Source organism: Carcharhinus amblyrhynchos, chromosome 31, assembly GCF_965287045.1.
Source record: "Carcharhinus amblyrhynchos chromosome 31, sCarAmb.v2.hapA, whole genome shotgun sequence".
Lineage (NCBI taxonomy): Eukaryota > Metazoa > Chordata > Chondrichthyes > Carcharhiniformes > Carcharhinidae > Carcharhinus > Carcharhinus amblyrhynchos.
Window position 1 is genome coordinate 3,924,210 of NC_137354.1, and position 22,700 is coordinate 3,946,909.

Consider the following 22,700-nt stretch of genomic DNA (forward strand, 5'->3'; position numbering starts at 1 on the left):
GAACAAGAGTTGGCCATTCAGCCCTTCAAGTCTACTCCACCATTCAAATGATCACAGCTTTCACCTCAAATCCACCTTCCACTATTCCCATATCCCTTAATCTCAAGTATCCAAAATTATATCTGTCCTGAAAATATTCAATTTAGCATTCACAGCCCTCAAGGGTGGAGATTTCAAAAGAGCCACAACTCAAAGTGAAGAAGTTTATTGTGTGGGCTCATCATGCCTTCTTAATAGTAATAATATTCCAAAGCTCCTCATTTCTACTGAACCTTTGGTTCTCACTATTTCTGGAAGATTGTACATGTTCTCTACCATAAAGACAGAAACAAAGGGTGGCATGGTGATTAGCACTACTGCCTCACAGCATCAGGAGCCCAGGTTGGGTCACCGTCTCAACGGAGTTTGCACGTTCTCCCACGTCTGCACGGGTTTACTCCAGGTGCTCCGGTTTCCTCCCACAGTTCAAAGATGTGCGAATTAGATGGATTGGCCATGCTAAATTGTCCCTTTGTGTCAGGAGGACTAGCTTGGGCAAATGCATGGTGTTATGGGGATAGGGTCAGGGTGGGATTGTGGGCAGTGCAGATTCAATGGGCCAAATGGCCTCCTTCAGCACTGAAGGATTCTATGAAAGTATTTGTTTAATATCTCTGGCATTTCCTTATTGTCCATTATAATTTATTCTATGTCTGTCTTCAATGGATCCACATTTACCTTTTTTTTAAAACAACTCTCTTCCTTTGTACACATCAAAAGAAACTTAACTTTTAAAGTCTGTTCTTATATCTCGTGCTTTTTTAGTTGTGCTCTCAATTTCTTGCTCAGCCTTTGTTGAATTCTAAAATTCTTCAAATCCTCAGGCTTCATACTCTCTGTGGCGCCATTATAAACTTTTTTCCTTCAATCATGCATTATTTTAGCTTCTCTTTCTAGCCACAGTTGGGCCAGGTTTCCCATGGAGTTTAAATTTTTAGTTTACTAAACAATGTAATATATTTATTGAAAGTATGCTATTGAAACATGTAGCAATGTTATTATAGTTAGCCACTACACCGTGGCAAACCACTTGAACTCACGTCAATATCACTTTGATTATATTTTCACCTTCATTACCCTCCAACTGGCATATTGGCAACCAAAGTATCAAAACAAAGATTATTAATAAACAAATGACAAGATTGTCCAATAAAAACAATAAACATTTTGGTAAGCTTGAGCCAGAAAATCAACTTCATGATTCTACAATCCTCAAGTCACTTCTGTTATTTTCTCATATCTAGATCCTATATGAATTATTAAGTTGAATTGCCATAATGTTAATTCCAAGACAGTTAGGAGAATATGCAGATTCCTATTGTGCTTTGACCTTTTGTCAATTTAGTCCTTCTGAAAGCTGTTTAGAAGTATTTTGAGGAGAAATCTTTGGTGTTAAACCTTCATATGAAAAATAAGACATCTCATAATATACATTCTCATTCTAAAAATACTCTGCTAACAGCTTACTTGGAATAAGCATCACGGCGGATTTCAAGTTGAGAGATTTGCTGGTTCAGGTTACCTCCTTCTCCTTTAAGATACCCTGCAAAACCCTCAAATGAACACACCTTTAGTCATTTATCCTAATAGCCCACGTAGCTTAGTGTCAAGTTTTGTTCTGATAATGTCCCTAGGAAGCATATTGAGATGGTCCACTGGTAATTGTTGTTTCCCAGGCAGTCTGGCAGTACATCTTACAAGTACAGAACAGCATGTTCTTGATTAGCTCTTTCGACATCACTTGGATCTGGAGGATAGGCCATGTTAAATTGCCCCTTAACATCCAAAGGTGTGTAGGTGAGATTGATTAGCCATGGTAAATTTGCAGGGTTATGGGGATAGGGCAGAGAAGGAGGCCTCGATGGATGGCTTTCAGAGAGTCAGTGCTGATTCAACAGGCCAGATGGCCCTTCTTTGTACTTTAGGGATTCTACGCTGGTTTGGTCAGGCCTGTAGCTGCCCACCAAGTGAAAAATCACCTTCAGTTTTCAAGTGTGCATAGTCTTTCAGTGAAAGCATGGCAAGAATTGAGATAACCGACAGAGTAAATTAATTCTGCTGTAACCGGACTTCTATCAAGGTAAAAGTTAACTACTGTTTGAATTTGATAAAATGGTCCAAGTGGTTGAAGACACAAGTTCCAATGGTGGGGTGACGCAATGGAAAGATGGGGGTAGGGGGAATGGTACAAGAATGGATAGTTTAGGGGAGTTGGAGTACTGATTCCCAACACTTCAGCCAGTGGAACCAGGGCAATTGCATTAAAAATCCTCCTGATTTGGAATGCCTCCATTAAATCAGCACAGGACCACCTCTAATCTAAAGGAGAGCCTTTCCCCCCAGCTTCTCCAATCTCACTAGACAACTGGTGCCATCCCTGTAAATATCCATCCCAGTCAATATCTCCCAGGCCTCACTGCTAAAGGATGATGGATACAACACTCCAGCGTGGGTGGGGGGGAGGCGGTGTTGGCTTTAGGAGTTTCTAAAGGACTTTGATCGGGGGCAGGGATGGATTAGGCCCTTGCCAAGTGGCAATCCCCCACTTTAGGGTATTGGGGGAGGGGTGTGTGTGTGTGGGGGGTAATTCTCTGCAGAGTCACAGCTCTCACTCCTTGCATTGTGAAGAAGGGAGGCCGTGTGGGGTGGGAGTGGCAGAGGTGAGGGACACAGAGAATGACACAAGGTGTGAGACAGAGAGAAACTTACCCCCTGGGGGGAGCTTCCAACATATCCAAGATGGCGGCCTGGTTACCGCAGCCGGTGGAGGAAAATTAAACCCCGAGCGATCACACCCGCGGCCCGGGTCACCTTCGGACATGAACGCACCCCCCAGAACAGGCAGGCAGGCCCGGATCACATCGCCAAACCCGGAGTGAGTGAGCAAATCTCTTTCTGCTCCCCTGCCCGGCCCGGAGACGCTGCGACGCGGCTGCTCCCTGGGAACCGGCACGGCCTGAGTGACGTGGAGAGGGAGCACAACCCAACCTGCTGGGCCACCCCGGCATGATGGACGGGGATAACGAACCAATCAGAAGCCGGGTTGCCAGCGGGCTGCGCCGACTTTACCCAATCGGTGCGGTGGGAGGGCGGGACCTCGAGCTATCAAGTTGGGTTGACGCGACAGAGCGTGCGTTGCGCAAAGGCTGCTGGGTCAAGGTAATCCTGCTTCCTCAAACATGCTCAGGGATGGGAGCAAGGCTGCAGGACAACTGAGTGCAAGCTGCCTGCCCTCTCCCCCAGCTCAGATCATGCACCCTCACAGCAGCACACCTCTTCCTGCAGTGGGTTTTCTCAGCATGCCTGCTTTATTTTTGCTGCTGGTGCCCTGGCTGTGAACCCTTGAAGCACAATCTGCAGTGAACCTTGAACTCTTGTGCAATGTTTGTTTGGCAGTCCACCCAATGACGTGGCACCAGCGCTGGGAAATGCCCTGCCTTCTACCTCCTGCCTTCAATGCACTGGTAGATGCTTTTAACCAATGACTGCAACAGTGGGGGAATGAAGCCAACTGGATGACCGAAGAGCTGCAAACCACTGCTCACCACAAAACAAAACCAATCTACCATGCGCAATCTGACAGACATGATGGCAGTACTTTCTCACTGACCATGAGTCCATTCTGACAAGACCTTCCTTACAGGCTTACAGGCAATCCCTCCTCCTTGAGACAAATCCGGACCTGCAAAAATTTGTGACAGGCAGTTGGGTAAATCAGGTGTGAATAGGCGAGACCAGTTTGGATGTTGTAACTCCACAGATTTTGGTTCATAGTCTACATTGATGCCGAAGAAGTTAAACAACAAGCGCCTCATTAAATGATATAGTCTTTAAGCAGTAGACTTTGCCCTGGTCCTATATGCCTTTATTGTGAGTGTGTGCAGCACGAGTGTGGACCTACTGGCTCTCATAGGGAGATCTTGAATTTTGCAAACTGACAATGTCAAATGTATCTTAAAACAGGCAGCTTCCTAAAATCATTCCTTGTAATAATGCGGCAAGTAAATAGATATCCGTCAAACGTTTCATAATCCGGGAAAAATGTAGATGGCGCAATCCAGAAAAGTGACCCTTTTCCCCGCTTCCTGCTGTGAATTTGTTAATTGTCAGCCTTTAATGGATTGGTGTTATATTCAGGGATCCAATCCAGTCTCCCGAAACCGTTCTGAATGAATCAGAGGGGTTGGGACTTATTGTGTACTCGAGTGGGCTGGACCTTTCAGCTCACACACAGTGGTCGCGTCGTTTCGTGGCTGCCGATGATATTGGCATAAAATCAATCCTTCCAGCAAATGGGATCGCATAGCTTGGGTTTCGCCGAGACTCTTCGTGCAACTACAAGGACCTGGCCGCGTGTTTTCGAAGGAACTCTTAATCCTGACAGGTACAGGAGCCGCTAATCTTCGGTAAACTTATCCTATCCTCGGATTTATTCATTTAAAGAGGGATTTGTTAAAAGCGATTGCTGGTATCGACTTATCCCCATTGATAAATGTTTGAGCGCCTGTGCTTTTTTTATGTGAGTTGCCGCTTGCCTTCTTGGCGTCCGAGATGTCATATCTGGTATATGTCTCTCCTCAGTGACCAATGTTCATGCATGTATGGAATATGTATATCATCGAATGGGTTGCTGCTTTAAACAGGAAATCCCCCGAATTATTCTGCATTACATGCGTTCTAGGCTGTTCTTGAGAGCTGTGTGCGCTGTTAAAGCCTGATTGAATTCAGTGTGATTGCTGAGATTGTTTCCGAACTTTGCTGAAAGTCTGGTGGTCCAAGAGCGGGAGACTGCCTTTTTTTATGGCCAGAATTCCCCCTTATGCCCAGAGCTCGGTATCGAAGGCGTGTTAACAGCAGGATATTTTGGGAATGATTAACGAGCCACGGTTTATAGCCCTGTCTCCATTTAGGCTGAAAGCGAATTACATTTCTCTTAGCGAACGTGTTTTAAAAAAAGGACAATATTTCGAACTGATTGCCTTACTTTCCCTGAAAGCTAAATTCTGAGCGTTTATGGTGAAATACTGGCATCGATCAGTATCCCCTTTCAAGTCAATAACTTTGAGGGGGGAAAAAATTGCTGATAGCAGGAAGGAAACGATTTTACGAGCTCCGTGCAATGATTCGACCGCATAACCAGAAACAGGCTTGAAACGGGAACTGTCACTTTCAACCATTCAGCTAATGCTTTCAGCGAAAGGCTAAGGGGAACTTGTCAGCTGTTGTGTCTGAATGAAATATAACGTGTCAGGAAAGATTCCAGTCCCAATAACGTTTGGCGTTTAATGTGAGGTGAGAGCAAAGTCTTAAGAAATGCATGATGTCAAAAAAAAAGTGTTGCGAGTTCGATAAGATTGCCTTATATTTGTGATGGTAATCGCCAAAGATTTATTTGAAGGAACAAGCTTGCTTTTTTTTCTCTCTCTCCCCTGGGCAAAAATATAACAGAATTGTTTGGTCAGAAGTAACATTCTCTCCAAATTATGTCACCGGTTTGTTTGGCGGGCAGCTGCGAATTCAACGATGTACATTCTTCCACCCAGCACACAGCAAGAACCATCAGAGCCACAATTTGACAAGGATTTGAATGAACTATGTTGCTTTTCTGACATTGCGGGGTGAAATATCTCTTTTTTAAAAGAAAAAAATCAGCTTAGGAGAAACATGAAAAAGATCCGAGCCTAATTTTCAACTGTTATCAAAATGTAAAGAGACCTAGAAAACAGAGCGCGTTTAAATAGTCTTTGTTTTAATCTTACAGAAGTGTTTTTTTTTCTCTCTGGGGATAATTAATAGGGTTTATCCGTTGTTAGTGAGTATTCCGGGCTTAATTCAACACACCCTGTGCGAAGGGGAGAAACATTTAAAATGTGTTCAGTTTGTGACGCTAATTTTCAGATCCAGTCCAGGTAGGCCCGAGAGAGAAGTTCCCGAGACAATGTCGAAGTGCACACATTCATTCTGCCCCCCTTGTATGGCTGCTCTGTGAACAAAAGGAATCTTTCACAATTGTGCCGAGTGGGCTCGGGTGGAAAATTGATGGTTAGCAGGTGCGCCCTAGCCACGGGAGACTCTGTATAAGACCCGCAAACTTTCGGGACGTTTGCTAAAAGAGACATGAACCAACTTGGAGAAAGTTAACTGGAGACAACGCCGGGTGTTTTGGAGTTCAGTAAAAAAGGAGGAGAGGGGGAGGGAAAAAAACACTTCCATCGATCCTAAATTTTAAACTAACAGTAGAATGAGCACGCGTGCACAAGAACTGTGAGTTTTACAAGGACATTTCCAGTTAACAGCGAGGCTCCTTTCACAGGCAATGACTGGTAAGTATCTTGGCGCAATTCGCCTGCTTTGCATGCGAAACGGATTCAGGCGAGTTTTGAGATATGATTACAGCTTCCAGAGTTAATAGTGAAATCCGTAGCGAGGGTGACTTTATTTCCTCAGAAGGAGCTATTCGGAATTGCATCCCCAATCTGTACAAACGGGCCTGACTTAATATAAAACCCCAAATTATAACAAAGAGCTGAGGAGCCTAAATGATAAATGCACCGGTCGTGTTCGTTAGAACGATCTTGAACATGTGAAAACAGAATGTGCTGGAAATATTCCGCAGTTCATATTGGTCTCGAAAGGTTAACTCTGTTTCTCTCTCCACAGATGCTGCCAGACCTGCTGAGTTTATCCAGCATTTTCTGATTTTTTTAAAATTCCAGATTCTCAAGTATTTTGCTTTTATCATAAAAGTGCGAAACGTATTTTCACAATACCACCCTCCCCCTTATTTTAAATATAAATAAATACTGTTAAGTGCTCTTGTTAAAACTGTCACAAGAGTCTTTAAACGGGAGTTGAAGTATTTTGAGTAAAATGAGTCAAACGATTGAAACTGGATTAACAATTCTGCGTCAGATAAAATATACATATTTAAATAAAAAGAGAATCGGAGCTTGCAAATTAAACCGAATGACGTCTTACGTTCTCGATTCTGTAAATCCCACCAAAATGACACCGAATGCGAAGAAACAATTCAACGGGTTTTTGCCAATTTCTGATACTGATTTTAATTATGAAGTGCATAAAAGTTGCGTACATTCCATTTTCAAAAGCCTCATATTGGTATCATTATAACAGGATCCGTTCTGAGGCTGGGGGGGGGGGGCGCGTAGCAATAGTGGGGGTAATTCGATTTACTCCGAACACCGTAGGACAAAGACTTGTTATTTGCGTACACGTTGTGACTGGCTGCACAATGTGACCCCAAAATACCGTTCCCTGGCCAGTCAACCCTGTCTGGGCCGCTGTATTAGTTTTTTTAAAGTGTCAATGCCGAATGGGATATACACAGGGACAGGGCCAACGGCGGATTGGGAAGGTCTCACAAGCACACTTCTCCTTGTGTAGCGTTGATACCACTAACCGATTAACTAGTTAAAGAATTCTGACAATCGACATTCTTCCACTGAGAACTACACATGTACAAAAATATCTGCTTGTTGCCGCAGCCTGAAATGTTCCCCACTATTATTGTCTTGAGTCCATTGGCGCAAGGGTTGTGTGTTTTTCTTTTGCAATGCATTGAATTAACTCTGCAACGGGTTAGAAACACGAATAAGCTCCGTCTCGGCTCAATACTGAATATTAATGCGTTCAAACAGATTGGATAATAATGTGACTTGGAATTAAATGAAGCTGTAGCTGATCTGTATGACCCCCCTACCCCGACTCAGGCAGGCAGCTCTGCAGAAAAGAAGCGCGCCTGACAGGCGCAATCAGATGCAAATGGACGCAGAAGAGCTGAAATTATCATCTACAAACATTCCGTCGAAATTCCATCTGCTCCCTCTCCCTCTATATCTATATGTATATATAGGGACAGCCCGGGAGCCGCCGCATCTTAATAAGTTATGGGACGGCAAATTGACACACATCTTAATCAAATCTTAATCCAAGAAATTAATTCACGGCGCGTTTATCATTCACCCCCCCCCCCCCCCCCCCACTACCTCCTCCTCCGTGAAAGGTGTTATCAGACTGTACAAAACCATTGCTATGCTTCTGGTCACAGATGGAGGTATCTGACCCCGTGGAGTGACAGATAAACTATTTGACGTGTGTTTTGGTTTTGGCAAAGTGATATTTTTTAACATGTACTAAAGCTGGGTTATGGACAACACATGTTCAAGTCATTGTCTTGCTCGAAGCCAAGGAGGTTTGTGACCCTAACAAATATGGTAGCCAGCAATTTCAGTGCAAATGGTCTTTAGATTGCATTTATTTTGAAGTGACGTTAAAGTCTTGACATCAGGCGCAAAAGACACCATTACATTGATTTTCAACTCGCATCATCCTCGCTTGATAAATCGCAAACGCCTTAACAAGAGAGGGGAAAAATTGAATAATTTTAACCCATAGAAAAATATCCTTGCCACTAAAGATAGGTACGAGGCATCAAAACGTGTGCGTTTCCCTGGGTTACATAAGTGACAGTACATCAGAACGACTTCAATGTTCTGGGGTGCCCTGACGACGTGACAGGCGCTACCTAAACGGACATATTTCTACACTATTCAATGGACTGCAACTTAGAACAATGCAGCATTTCCACCCTAAATTAGATCCAGTCATTAATATAAAGCGCTTGTTTTAGAATAGATTTTCCTCGAAGGTAGCCGATTAAATTGTCGGGGGAGGGTCGCAGACTGCAGTGTGAAAAACTAATCTGAACTTCCATTTATTGGATAAGAAAAGCTTCCATATACATATCATCTCAAGTCTTAAGATGTGCGGGTTAGGTGGATTGGCCATGCTAAATTGCCTCTTAACGTCAGGAGGACTAGCTAGGATGAATGCATGGGGGGTTATGGGGATAGGGCCTGGGTGGGATTGTGGTCGGCGCAGACTCGATGGGCCGAAAGGCCCCCTTCTGCACCGCAGGATTCTATGATTCTAAGTCTTAAAACAGACTGGGGATTGATTGGCGGTCGTTACCGTCTTAAAAAAAACTGTCTTTATGTTCCATTTTATGAAATCTCTTAGCAACATCATACATCAAATGATTGTACAGAATGCAGTGATTATCGTTTAGGTAAATTATTATTGGCACGTGCTCTTGGGAACCAATCTCACCTTGACAAAAGAAACAAGGTTTTCTGGTTTTTTTAGAGTCGTTATGTAGCTCCGATTTCTCTAATTTAATTCGACATTTAATTGCAAACACCATGTGCATTATTTGAAATAAATGCCATCACTACAGTAAACGAAAGCTGGAGATTTGCTCAGGTTTTAGTTCAGTTGTTTGATTGTCAAGAGTACAGCACATGACGCAAAGACACCCGCATCCGAACTAACCCTGATTAACAAAATGGATTCTAGCGGATTGACCCTTGGGACAGAGAGATAGGTTTTAAATCAACTTTATGGAACGAGAGATTCCAATAAAAGCGATAAAATACGTATTTTATCATGTCTGATTTTTTAAAATTAATGTTAGTTGAAATTGGCCAGATTTGATTGCCGTTTCCTTAATTTACATTATCCAACTGAAGTTATCTTCTCAAAGAAAAGCAAAAAAATGCTGGAAAATCTCAGCAGGTCTGACAGTCTCTGTAGGGGAAAGAATAGAGCCAAAGTTTCGAGTTTAAATGACCCGTCGTCAGAGCGAAGTTATCTCCTATCTACCAATTCTGCACTAAGATTTAACGAACAATAATAAAGCAGTGAAATTTAGTTAATTTCCAATCGAAATAGCCTCATCATCTAAACAAATCAAAATTAATGTCCCAAGATGTGTAGGTTAGAGGAGGATTAGCCATGGTGAATGTATGTGGGAAAAACAAAATGCTGGAAAATCTCAGAGGGTCTAACAGCATCTGTAGGGAGAGAATAGAGTTCAATGTTTCGAATCTAGATGAGCCTTGGTCAGAGCCTTGCTCGGATTTCACAGCTCTGACGAAAGGTCATCCAGACTCGAAACGTTGGCTCTATTCTCTCTCCACTGACGCAGTCAGACCTGCTGAGATTTTCCAGCATTTTCTCTTTTTGTTTCAGATTCCAGCATCCGCGGTATCTTGTCTTTATGTAAATGTGTGAGGGTTGCGGGGAAAGGGCGGGGTGGGATGCTCTTCCCGAGAGTTGGGGCAGACTCGATGGGCCGGACGGCCTCCTTCTGCACTGTAGGGATGTTTCAATTCTATGAACTATTCTGACAATCCCCTTCTCGAGAAGAAGGTGCAAATTCTGACCAGATCTAGAACAGAGCTGCATAACCTATGCTGGTGACTAGAAGTGAATTACAGTTTTAGAAACGGATTCCTTCACGTGTTAAGACGGTCATATTAGAGAATAATCATAGAGATTTACAGCATGAAAACAGGCCCTTCGGCCCAACTTGTCAATGCCGCCCTTTTCTAAAACCCGGAAGCTCATCCTAATGGCCCGCATTTGGCCCATATCCCTCTATGCCCATCTTACCCATGTAACTGTCTAAATGTTTTTTAAAAGACAACATTGTACCCGTCTCTACTACTATCTCTGACAGCTTGTTCCAGACACTCAAACCCCTCTGGACACTTTTGTATCTCTCCCCTCTTACCTTAAACCTATGCCCTCTAGTTTTAGCCACCCCTGCCTTTGGGGTGTCTAAATCACATTCTGAGCACCTGCAAAAAAAACACCCTGCAAAAGCACATTGCTGGAGGAGGAATCTCTCTTTACACTGCTGGTGTGAATTGACCTATTGTTGTTTTTCGCAGGACAGGCTCATCGGATGGAATACAACCTGCCGGGCGGGGTTCTGACCGACTCGGACGCTCCTGATCACAGCCCTATGACCCTTTCAGATTCCGGGACCCCGCAACGAGAAGCGATCTGCAAAACACTCCAGGAAAGCAGCGGTGAGTTGACAACATTGCTGGCTACAGCTCATCAGAGGCAGGGGCTGGAATGGCAAAAGAAATAAAGGGTATTAAAAGAGGCGGAAATCTAACAGATACCCCATTTCCCATCAACGGAGGGCAAATAATACTTTTAAAAAAGGAAGGATGACAATAAATTGGCCGAAGAATTCAAAAGCTTGAATGATTGAAATGTCCCAATATTAAACCGCGCGACCTCTCCTGTATGCCCAGGTTAGTGAAGGGCCCCAAGGAGACATCAAAGTGGGGGTTCCCGCTCCCAGTCAACAATGTCAATCGTAAAGAAAGAAACGATTGCATTTATATAGTGCCTTTCGCCACCACTGGATGGCCCTTTCCAGCCAATAGAGTGTTTTGGAAACCGGAGAGGCGGCACCCAATTCGCGCACAGAAAACTCCTACACACACACAGCAGTGTGATCATGGCCAGCTTGTCTCCAGATTTTTACCCTCCAGACCCTTGCAAAGTCAAAACACAAAAGTTGTCCATAAATATTACAAGTGTGAGCATTCGCTCCAATGAAGAATCATTGAGGGCGGCACGGTTAGCATCGCTGCCTCACAACACCAGGCAACTGAGTTCAATTCCAGCTTGGGTCACTGTCGGTGTGGAATTTGCAGGTTCTCCCCGTGTCTGTGTGGGTTTCCTCCGGGTGCTCCGGTTTCCTCCCACAGTCCAAAGATGTGCTGGTTAGGTGCATTGGCCATGCTAAATTCTCCCTCAGTGTATCCTAACAGGCGCCAGAGTGTGGCGACTAGGGGATTTTCACAGTGACTTCATTGCAGTGTTAACGTAAGCCGACTCGTGACACAAATAAACAAACTTTAAAAACTTAAACATCAAAGCAGGCTGGACTGACTGGGGGGGGGAGGTTTAGCCTGTTGGCTTATTTGATTTGATCTATTATTCTCACGTGTATTGGGATACAGTGAAAAGTATTGTTTCTTGCGCACTGTACAGACAAAGCATACCGTTCACAGAGTACATGGGAAAAGAAGAAAAGGAGGTGTAGAATGTAGTGTTACAATCAGAGGTAGGGTATAGAGAAAGATCAGCTTAATGTGAGGTAGGTCCATTCAAAAGTCTGACAGCAGCAGGGAAGATGCTGTTCTTGAGTCGGTTGGTACGTGACCTCAGACTGTTATTATCTGTTTCCCGACGGAAGAAGACGGAAGAGAGAATGTCCGGGGGTGCCTGGGGTCATTAATTATGCTGGCTGCTTTTCCGAGGCAGCGGGAAGTGTAGACGGCAGAATGGCCAAGTCGTCATGTTAACGTGACTCTGTGACATGGTAGGGTGTCTGGAATAACTGGCTGGGTCAGCTTCAACCCGCGATCAGATTTGCAGAGAAAGGTAGGAGGGGTACCTTCACTGAAACAAGCCCGTTTGGTGTGAGTCACACATTGTGAGATCTTATGAAACCAATTATCCCCTGTCGCTCTGGAGCACTAGTTTGGTTTAAAGCGACGCCAATGTTCCACTTGTCCCCTGTCGTGTATGCATTGTGTGTGTATGTGTGTGTTGGGGGGGGGGGATCCTTGTTCTGTTGCAATTGGGGAGGGTTAAATGGACAACCCTTTCACCCTTTCTCTGGCGGAGTCGTTGGGGAGTGACTGAAGGTTGCGGAAAGTTTAAAACGTGTGTGTTTGTTGAAATGTCAAAATCAGTTGATACAATGTCAGATATTCTTGTTGTCATCACCATTACTGGTACCACTAAGGGGATGCTAAACATCCCTGTTGTAGCATACGAGATACCCTGGTCGCCTTCAACCCTGCAAAGAAAATAAATATCATCCACCGAGGAACTGATTTGGAATAAAGACATCATATGTAAAGTGGAATGAACCTCGGTGTGAGTGAGAGGAATTTCCCTTAAGAATTCCCAGGACCCACCAGATTAATTGTGACTCAATAGTGCGTTACACATTGTTCCAAGTCTGTCTCACGGATCTCTCTGGGGCAGTTTCAGTTGCATTGTACTAAACAGCTAACCCGATTCTGCTCACACGCGGAGTTAAAATAATATTTTCGTTCTGAAGAGTGTTCACACAGGCAATTCAAATCAGGTGGATAATTGTTCCGGACCAGGGGACTTAATGACTGGACCTGGATAGTGGAGATTTCATTTAAATGTATGACAACGCTCATTAAAACGGAGGGCAAAGTCCAAGTGTAAATGTTTCCCGGAAAAACACTTTATATGCCGTTATTTGCATCCGAGTTGGAAACATTTTGACATAATTTCACCCTCTGACAAACACACATCTGTTCAAGACGGCATTAAATCATTGATCAGGTTTATCTTCTCCTCCCCTCTGGTTGGTAACCTTAACACAAACGGAAATGGAAAAATACGTTTAGACCTGCTCCGAAATTAAGACAAAAAATCCTTTTTGAAAATTCGGCTACAAAAGATCCCACCCCAGCCAAACAAACCCCTTCAAAACTTAGCACCGCAATTCAAACAGTGACAGCCACTCAATAAATGTAATACTTAAAAAAATAAAATCCTAAATATTTAAAATTCTCGGAATGTACTGTGGGCCCCGCAAGATCGAAGCAGGGTCATTATCCTTGGCAATGGTCTCCCCAGTTAGAATGGGGATTAGTGGAATTCGCCGGCACGATGGGGGCATATATTTCTGTAAAGGTCTGAACGAAACTGGTCATTTCCGGAACGTTTCATTGCCCCCCCCCCACTCCCTCCCCAGTTAAGAAGAAGGGGGTAGATCTCACAGATCGCGGCTTTTCTTTGTAGAAGTGAGATTTTTAATTGAATTGAATCGAGTTGATTAAAAAAGGATTGGCGGAGCGGGGATCTGGCACGCAAAGAGCTCTCTGTTTAAAGACCATCAAAATATTTACTTTCCAAAAGCTAATCTTTCACTGACAGATCAGTCACATCTTTATTCGGTGGAGGTCTGGGCACACTAAAAAAAAGCAAGAGATGTTAAGTAAGGGAGAGAGAGAGAGAGGATGGTGCGGTTAGAAATTAGGGATGGACTCCAAGCAAATCTTCAGTTCAAATCGAGTTTCAGAAGGCCGTTGACTTGTGCTGAAATCTGGCTAGCTTTAGGATGATCGCTTGGCAGGAATTTCAGTATTGACCTAATTGAGATATTTACAGATCGATGTAGGGACAGTAGCGAAAGGATACACGCGTTGGACTGTTTGTGTGTTTTGGGAGAATTTGATTAAGGTTTTTTTTAAAAAAATTGTAAATCACTTGAGCATTGTTTAATGTTATGATTCAAGGAATATAGCACGAATCCGATCTATATCTTGATTCACATAATTCATGGCCAATTCCTGATGGGGTAGACTTATGTCAGTGAATGATTTAACATAAACAATTGTTTACACGCCACCGATTTACCCCAGGAGGTTGCTTCACAGTTCAACTCTTGAGCTCTGGGCAATATGATCTTAAATTGTCTCATTTGGTCTAAATGAAAATCTCAACCAGCTACACTTATTCCTTAACATTGAAAGTATGTAATTGTAAAGCGAATTGGGTCCTCTGTCCTAAACGAGGGATACGCAAAAATGCCATGTGTGGAAAAAAAACACAATTCAGTAAACTAAATCTATGTTTACCTTCATTTGCTTTTAATGAACTTGGCGTCGGGAGTCCAGGGAGTGCAGAATTCCAGCGGACTTTAATTAAGAGGTTACATGCTCTCAATTTTAAATCTGAGGGCCGCTTCCCAAAATCATCCGGTCAAATCCACCGCCAACGTGGAAAGTGAGAGAGCGAGTGGCGCCCGGCCTCAAATGTTAGGGACTCCCATTCCAGTAGAATTCGGTTAGACGCTTCTCAGGACGTAATAAAATAAATATTAATCCCCTCACTCTTTTACCATGCGATTGGATTAACGAGATTAAAATGCACGCGCATGCTGTGATTATGAAAATCCAACTCGAATAAAGCATTCCGTCTGCTGGGAGCTGTTTCCAATAACGCTAATTTTGCAACCAGCATCCCAGAGGCACAAGAAACATCCTGTGTATTTTTTTAAAAAACTCTCTGCATATATTCGTAATACAAACTTATTGAATGCTGTTTAGCTCTGCGGCTCTGCCCCCATCCTGAAATAAACACTGACTGCACTAGCGTTTAACTGGTCCAAAAAGACTGTCGTGTATCTGCAATGTTTATTATCTATAGATTATAAACCCTATCCCAAACGATTGCATTGATAATTCCATCTAATTACTGAGTCGTGTAGTTTTATTTTAAACACGGAGCGATAACCCTCTCTTTGGGGCAGAATTGAAAGGACACGGCCTGATAGATGGCCTACTCCTGCTCCTATTTCTTATGTTCTTATGTTCTTATAGCAATAACAGCCTGGCCGCACTGTGAATTTTCCAAACAATTTAGGGGGTGGTATATTTGTTTGGTCGGCGCTGCTGCGCAAATTTAACCCTCCACGCCACGCTTTGCGCTTGATTGAAAAGCTTTTTTTTATATATATTTTCTCGCGGGGCACCTTTGGGAGGCTGGTGTGTGAATACTTTAAATCGAGTTAAAATAACCTTCAGTTAATGAACAAATGCCAGGGGCGTTCCCCAGAGTGGGGTTTACAGTCGGAGAGACTGTAGCAAATGTTGGAGAAGATATTGTGACTGCTTTTGTAAATAGTTGCTACCTGGGGCAAACTGGCATTTAGGAAAATTTCGTCCGCTCTCCCTCCAACATCAAATATTATCACCTATACACCATGAATATTAACGCGGCCCCTATTAGAGAAAAAGACTGACTAGTTTCCGTTGGAGATGTTCAGAAAATGCAACCCGTGCGTTCAATATTTTCACCCAAAAATTAAAATATTGAAAAAAGAAAGTATTTCACCCAGTCGGTTAATTTTAAGAATAAGAAAAAACACGCGATAATTGAAATGATTTAACAGCTGCACGCACAGATAAACATTCACACACCGGTGTGAGCCGCACTTTGTTCAAAGTTACTGAAATGTTAACAGAGTTGGCGTTCAAATGTCTAAATGCAGGAATCGCTGTCATTCTCACCTGGGGATGTTCACGCGATACCAGGACCACTTTCACACTGTAAATTATTGTTAAGCTAATATCCACTGGGAGTTTTAGCACCTTTGTTTCCCCGCTGATACGGCGTGACCGTAAAATCCATCTGTCTGACCAGCCTTAAATTTTAATTCGGAGTTGGGCGGGAAGGGGGGGTTGCGGGGAGGGGGGAGGTGGTGGTGGTACGCACAACGGATGGGCGGCGAGAACAGTCCCTGGCCAAACGTGACCAGTTAATCTGTGACTGTTGACATTCCCCACAAAAGCTGGAGGTTTTTTTTGTTCCACGTTCCGTTTTCTCCATCTTCCAGTGACCTTTAATCCGCAGAGTGAACTCGGCAGAGAACAAGAGGTTCCCGGCCGCCTTTGATGGACATCCGTGGCGGGGGGGGGGGGGGGGGGGGGAGGCGTGTTTTTTCCCCCCCGATGTTCACTTGACATGTTATTGAACTCTTGTTTGCATTATTGCTTATCGATTTTAAATCTGTAAGATTCAGAACTACGTAAAAACAAAACCCCAAACGACTCCCTTTGCTACCACGACTCACGCATCTTGAATCCATTTTGAACTGTATTGAATGAGTGATGCAGAGAAATAGACTCAAGATTGGAGGGCATGAGTGGGGGAGAGAGAGAAAAACCTCAAATTTCTGCAAGAAACTCCCCCAGGTCGCTTTACAAAAAAAAGTTCAGATTTCACACATTGACTCTCAGCCCTTGGACCACAACAGCTCCCTCCCTGAGCACCAGGGAGACATTTATGAATTTAGCGGGGGAATTTATACACATTGTGCCCGTCCGTTCATCTCAAGCTTCCACTTACAGTCCTGAGTTTCAGGCGGATTTGGAGAATTAGTAGGGGACGAATCAAAGAAATTTGATTAAAGCTTATAATTGTAAAGCATCCCATCCCATGATGCTGCATATTGGAATAGAGGTGTGTGTAATAAAGAGATACAGTACAGCACTTTCTTCAAATAAAAATGCACCAGGTGTGGGTTGAGCAGAAAATCTAAACGGAGAAGGGCAGCTTTGTAAGACTCATATGCATCTGAAATGTTACCTTACAAATGCTACTTGGAATTTAATAAGGGCTGGGCCTATTTCGTTTCGTCCCCCCCTTTCCGCAGTTAATCCCTCCCAGAATTTTTTAAAACCCTCATTGGGTGCACTGCTTAGTTCCAAATTCTCTGCCCTTTTGTCTGACGTGGATGCCTTTTCCCTCTCTCTGAGGGCTGGGCGTCCTGCCAGTCTCTCTCTCTCTCTCTCTCTGTCAGTTTACAGCTTTGTATCACCGGCGGGGTCCGACTTGAAGCTGTTGGCCTCACAAGCAAGGAGGGGGTCCCAAGGTTCATCTATTGCTCATTTATAACTGCCCCCAATGCTAATCCTTTAACAAACAAGAGTTAAAGAGGAGGCGGCGACCAGGGGGTCCTCATACCTGGCCCTGTCAGCCTGACTGAGCCAGGGATTTACTTGCAGTTAAATTGATGCCCCCTGTGAGGTCCCGGGATTGGGAGAGGCTTACAGACTTGGGAAGTGAGAGAGCACCAGGCAAATTGAACGTCCGCCTTGTTTTGCTAAAAGATCAGACCAGATTGGAGGCTGATTTGCCTGGTGTTTGTGTTAGAAATGTCATCCGATGTCCAAACCTTCCGACTCCCGAAAGGACAATACGCCGACCAACTGAGAGATCTACTCGAGCCCCCGAACACCCAGTGTACAGGTAGGGGAGAACTGGAAAATCAATGGATCCGATCCGCCCTGGAGAACCGGCTTGTTTATAAAGTCAGGATGTATTTAGATCTCAGCATCTCCGTGTGATTAATTAGTATGGGGGTACTGGGGGGGTCTAAAGGTGAAAGATAATCAGTCTCGTTTATTATCGTTAATCCCCCTTAATTCGGGCATTCCAAATGGGGACATTGCGACGTTAAAAACCCATCTTTTCAAATCACTCATCTAGCATTAAGGAAAAGGTTAGTGCGAAGATCAGACCCGCATTAATGGAATGGTCTTTTTTGGCTCCAAATTGTTCCTCTCTCGGAAAGGACCTACCTTATATTAAGTTGATCTTTCTCTACAGCCTATATTCTGCGCCCTCTCCTTTCCTTCTCTGTGTACGGTATGTTTTGTCTGTATAGTGCACAAGAAACAATACTTTTCACTCTACCCCAATAAATATGACAATCATAAATCAAATCAAAGTCCTTTCGGCACATCTATTAACATTCCCTTTGATTAACCCTGCATTTTTAATCCGCCCGGCCTTTTTTTTCTAAATCAATTTTCGCTGCTCTCAAAATTTGAGAAACATGGTGCAACGAATAGCGCTTTGTAATTCCCTGCAAAGGGAGAAGCACAAACGGAGGTACACGCGTGTGTCTTTAATAACTGGATAAGTTGGTTGGTGGCGGAACTTCACTGCTATCCACCTGAGAACTCCAGATATTGATCAAGCTAATGTTTTCCCCAATCGCCTTTATCAACCTAAAACCAGCCGGATTTGAGCAAATGTTTGCAATTTGCCTGTTCATAAAGGCCAGTGTTGAAAACGAGGAGTGCGATTAATTGAGAGAATCCTATTCACTCCCGCAGACAATGAGAAATCCCAGCAAAACCAGACGGATGATTCGGACTCAAAGGACCCATCTATCAAGAAAAAACAGAGACGCCAAAGGACACACTTCACAAGCCAACAACTACAGGAACTGGAGGCAACTTTCCAAAGGAACAGATATCCTGACATGTCAACCCGGGAGGAGATCGCGGTCTGGACAAATTTAACCGAGGCACGAGTCAGGGTAAGACTGTCTTGAGTTTTGGACTCAGAATTTGAGTTATTAATAGGTCCCATTCCAAGTGTTGCAACTGTCCAAAAGGTCAAGTTATCCCATTAAAGGGTGGGAAAAAATCCAGAGTGTGTGAAAGATAAAGGGTGAATCAACACAAATCCCCAATTCACACCCCATTCCGAATGTCAGAAAGAACTAAATAATTTCCCATTCTTGTGCGGATGATAAATGTGCAGCAAGTTTTTCTTATTTCAGAATTCTTTCCAAAGCACACTAACTAAATTCCTCCCCTAATTATTCAGTTTTATTAACCTGGACTCAGAGCACAATGGTTTTGACAGCCTCATACCCCTCTAACGACATTCCATGTCATGTTTTTTTGATTTAGAACCTTTGGGTAATTAAAATCATTGATGGATAATATTACGCGCCGGCAACTTGATCTTTATAATCACTCCATAAATCTAGATCCGAGCATGACAGCGATTGCCCAGAGGAGGCCAGGATGCTAAAATAATGTCAGCACTGCAGGGCAAGAGTGAACAGCAAGAGAACCTTCTAAAATCTGGAGGAAATTCCTTTCTTTTCTAGATCATTTAGCAACTAATCCCAAAACTGTCTCTTGTCGCATCCATTTGGACCGGCTGCATGCGATTAGCGGCGGGCATCTCTTATTAGCCTCGCATTATAAACCACAAATGAATCTGTGGGAAGCTTTTAATACAAAAACAGAAAATGTTGTAAAATCTCAGCGGGTCTGACAGCATCCGTGGAGAAAGAATACAGCCAACGTTTCGAGTCTGGATGACCCTCCCTCAGGGCTACAGATGCTGTCAGACTTGATGAGATATTCCAGCATTTTCTGCTTTTGTTTCAGATTCCAGCATCCGCAGTATTTTGCCTTTATCTGGGAAGGTTGTTGTATTCGTTCAGGTAATTAAGGCCAATATAAAAATTGGACTTTAGAAATATCCAACAACTATTCGGACCTGTTTTCTCTCTTGTAGCAAATATATATATGCGTATAAAATAGATATGTATAATTTATATATATCTATATGTACCATGTTGAATTTATGCGGTCAGGAGTGAGTTGAGATGAACCATTTTATCATATTACTGGAGTTTCAGAGAAAATTCGAGTGGAATTTGGACTAGAAGAGAACTTTCCTGAATGCAGAGTTTTTATAGTCTGGAAGAGCAGTGGAAGCAGATTCAACTTCCAAAGGAAATGAGATAAATATTTTTCAACGTCGTTTTTTGGCGGTGGGGGGGGGGGGGGGGTGAGGCGGCGGATATTATTAGGGCTATGGGGAAAGATCCGGAGTCTGGAGGCTTTCCAAAGGGCCTGATTTGCAAATCGTGATTCACTTTTGGATTCAATGTCGTCCTGACATTTCTCTTTCCTGTTCATTTGTGACAACATCAGGTGTAATTATTCCCAAAGAATTCTCATTCTGCTAGACCGAGTGAGCCTGGAATATTGAGCTTGTGGAAATGTGCGTTCGGGGAGAATAGCAATATTCGCATTCTGAATGAAATAAAATCTTCTCGTTCTACACGCCTCCAATTAATAACATCTTTGCTCTCTGCTCTAGGTATGGTTTAAGAATCGCCGGGCGAAGTGGAGGAAAAGGGAGCGTAACCAACAGGCCGAACTGTGTAAAAATGGGTTTGGTACACAGTTTAATGGACTCATGCAACCTTACGATGATATATATTCCGGCTACTCCTACAACAACTGGGCCACCAAGAGTTTGACCAGCAGCCCTCTGTCAGCTAAGAGCTTTCAGTTCTTCAACTCCATGAACGTCAGCCCCCTGTCCACACAGCCCATGTTCTCTCCCCCCAACTCCATCTCTCCTATGACCATGCCGGGCTCCATGGTCCCGTCGGCCGTGACCGGGGTGCCGGGGAGCAGCCTGAATAACCTGAGCAATCTGAACAACCTCAACGGCCCCTCCCTCAACTCGGCAATGACCGCCGGCGCCTGTCCTTACGCCTCTTCCGCCGGCCCTTACTCGTACCGGGACACATGCAACTCAAGCCTCGCCAGCCTCCGGCTCAAGGCCAAACAGCACACCAATTTCGGCTACCCGGGAGTTCAGAACCAAGTGTCCAACCTAAGTCCGTGTCAATATGCCGTGGACAGACCTGTATGAGCCTGATGATTATTTTTAAAATTCAGATTCGATTTCACCCTAAATATATGACCCATCGACCAGCCGCCTACCTCCACAGCGCTGGCTAAAAAATGATACCTGTTCAGTTGAAAGGACAGACTTCCCATTTCACGTGGACGGGGTTGTAGAATGCTTTCAGAAAGAGTGTTATACTCCTTACTATTGCAAATAAGTATTTGTTAATCAAGTTGATATACAATTCAAAATATGCATGACCATTACAATCTGGGTTGTAATGTGGAATCTGCTGTATATAATGGACTTTTCTTTGTTTTTTTTTCCTTTTGTATGTGAAATAATTATCTATAAAGTAGTGTTTCTAAAGGTTAAAAGCATGTCCTTTAACAGCATACCTGTGATCACCCGACTTGCGCCTTGGTTAGTAGGCTAGGAATGTAAGGACTGAGCTGGTGTGGACTATTCGCTGTAGTATAACCCGACACAGTCTCCCTCATGTAAACCCCCCATGTGCGCTCCATCAAACTGTCTCTTTTTTTCCTTAAAGGAAATAGACCTTTTATTATTTGTTTGTTTGTTCATTCCGCGTTAACAGCCGGCGTTTACCACAAGTCCCGTCCCATCAGGTACATCCCCACTTGTGACCTTAGATTTGCTGCAGATGAATATACTCATTTTCTGTGAGGTTTTTTTTTCTTTCATTAATTTGTCGAGTTCTTAATATATGTAACGGTTTGTCTCCTGGCTTGACGCTGACAGCTATTGGCATTTCCCATTCTAATCTATTGTGCGCAACATTCTCCAAAAAGGCCAAAGTTTACAGACAAGACAGCTTGATTTGCGCTCTGGCTGACGCTTAATAAACAGATTCTACAATGTATGTGTACGCTATCTTATTCTCGACACCCCTTGCCGCGCCCAGAGAGTGGGGATCCGGCTTTTTAATGTCCCAGTGAGTACTTGCAAATCAAGATGTGGAAATGCTGGCGTTGGACTGGGGTAAACACAATAAGAAGTCTCACTACACCAGGTTAAAGTGGGGTGTTCCCTCTCCACTCTCCACTCACCTGACAAAGGAACAGCGCTCCGAAAGCTAGTGACATTTACTACCAAATAAACCTGTTGGACTTTAACCTGGTGTTGTGAGACTTCTTACTGTACTTGCAAATCAATCCATTCACATTAAGGTGACAAACGATACCATTCCCACCCTCCCCCTCCCCGTCCTGACTGTCAGCGACACGGTAAAGAATGGCGAAAAAAATTTGAGGCGCAGAATAAAGAGAGGCCTTTCGGCCCATCTTGCCAATTCTTGATGTAACGGCCGCATTTCCCACGAGGATTTTCCACAGTAAATTACTTGCAGTATTAATGTAAGACTACTTGTGACACTAATGAATAAACTTAAACTTTATCTGGAAAGGGTGATCAGGGAGGGATATTGGTCCCAGAATGAGAAAATCCAACCCCGACACAAAACGCTTACACCTAAATTTCACCCCCGGCGGACAGCCAGTTGTAAAAACTTGTTGAGATCCGTTCAGTAATTATTTTGGGTTGTGCAAACTACAGAAGGATTGACCAATATTTCCCTGAAACTCACTGAAGTCAAGGGCCGCCAAATATTTTTTCACAGCTGACTATTTCCGACAAATTTACGCCAGTATGTGTCAATTCCAAACTGCAAGATCAGTGGGGCGCGGTTGTACTGATGTCTACTTGTACAGTAGCCAGTTAAACAGGTTCACTGGGACTTAAAT

At 43.7% G+C, this 22,700-nt stretch overlaps 2 protein-coding genes across 18 annotated transcripts in view; one reads left to right on the plus strand and one right to left on the minus strand.

Annotated features, from left to right (window-relative positions):
• gbf1 (golgi brefeldin A resistant guanine nucleotide exchange factor 1) overlaps positions 1-2,983 on the minus strand; it is a 200,419-nt gene extending 197,436 nt beyond the window's left edge. For all 12 annotated transcript variants that reach the window (XM_080215884.1, XM_080215883.1, XM_080215882.1 and 9 more), the window contains exon 1: positions 2,749-2,983. In XM_080215884.1, the coding sequence (XP_080072010.1) occupies positions 2,749-2,771 (23 nt within the window). In that variant the 5' untranslated portion in view covers positions 2,772-2,983. The remainder of the gene's footprint in view (positions 1-2,748) is intronic.
• Positions 2,984-4,039: 1,056 nt separating this feature from the next.
• Positions 4,040-21,816, plus strand: pitx3 (paired-like homeodomain 3). 6 transcript variants are annotated; one of them, XM_080215569.1, is made up of 4 exons: positions 4,040-4,423; positions 10,794-10,934; positions 18,603-18,808; positions 20,398-21,816. In XM_080215569.1, exons 2-4 carry the CDS (start codon positions 10,808-10,810, stop codon positions 20,959-20,961), a joined length of 897 nt encoding a protein of 298 aa, XP_080071695.1. In that variant the 5' UTR covers positions 4,040-4,423; positions 10,794-10,807; the 3' UTR covers positions 20,962-21,816. The 6 variants fall into 6 exon arrangements, with proteins under 6 accessions (XP_080071695.1, XP_080071698.1, XP_080071696.1 ...); XM_080215572.1 differs by having other exon boundaries at positions 10,799-10,934; XM_080215570.1 differs by having other exon boundaries at positions 4,378-4,445.
• The last annotated feature ends 884 nt before the right edge of the window (positions 21,817-22,700 follow it).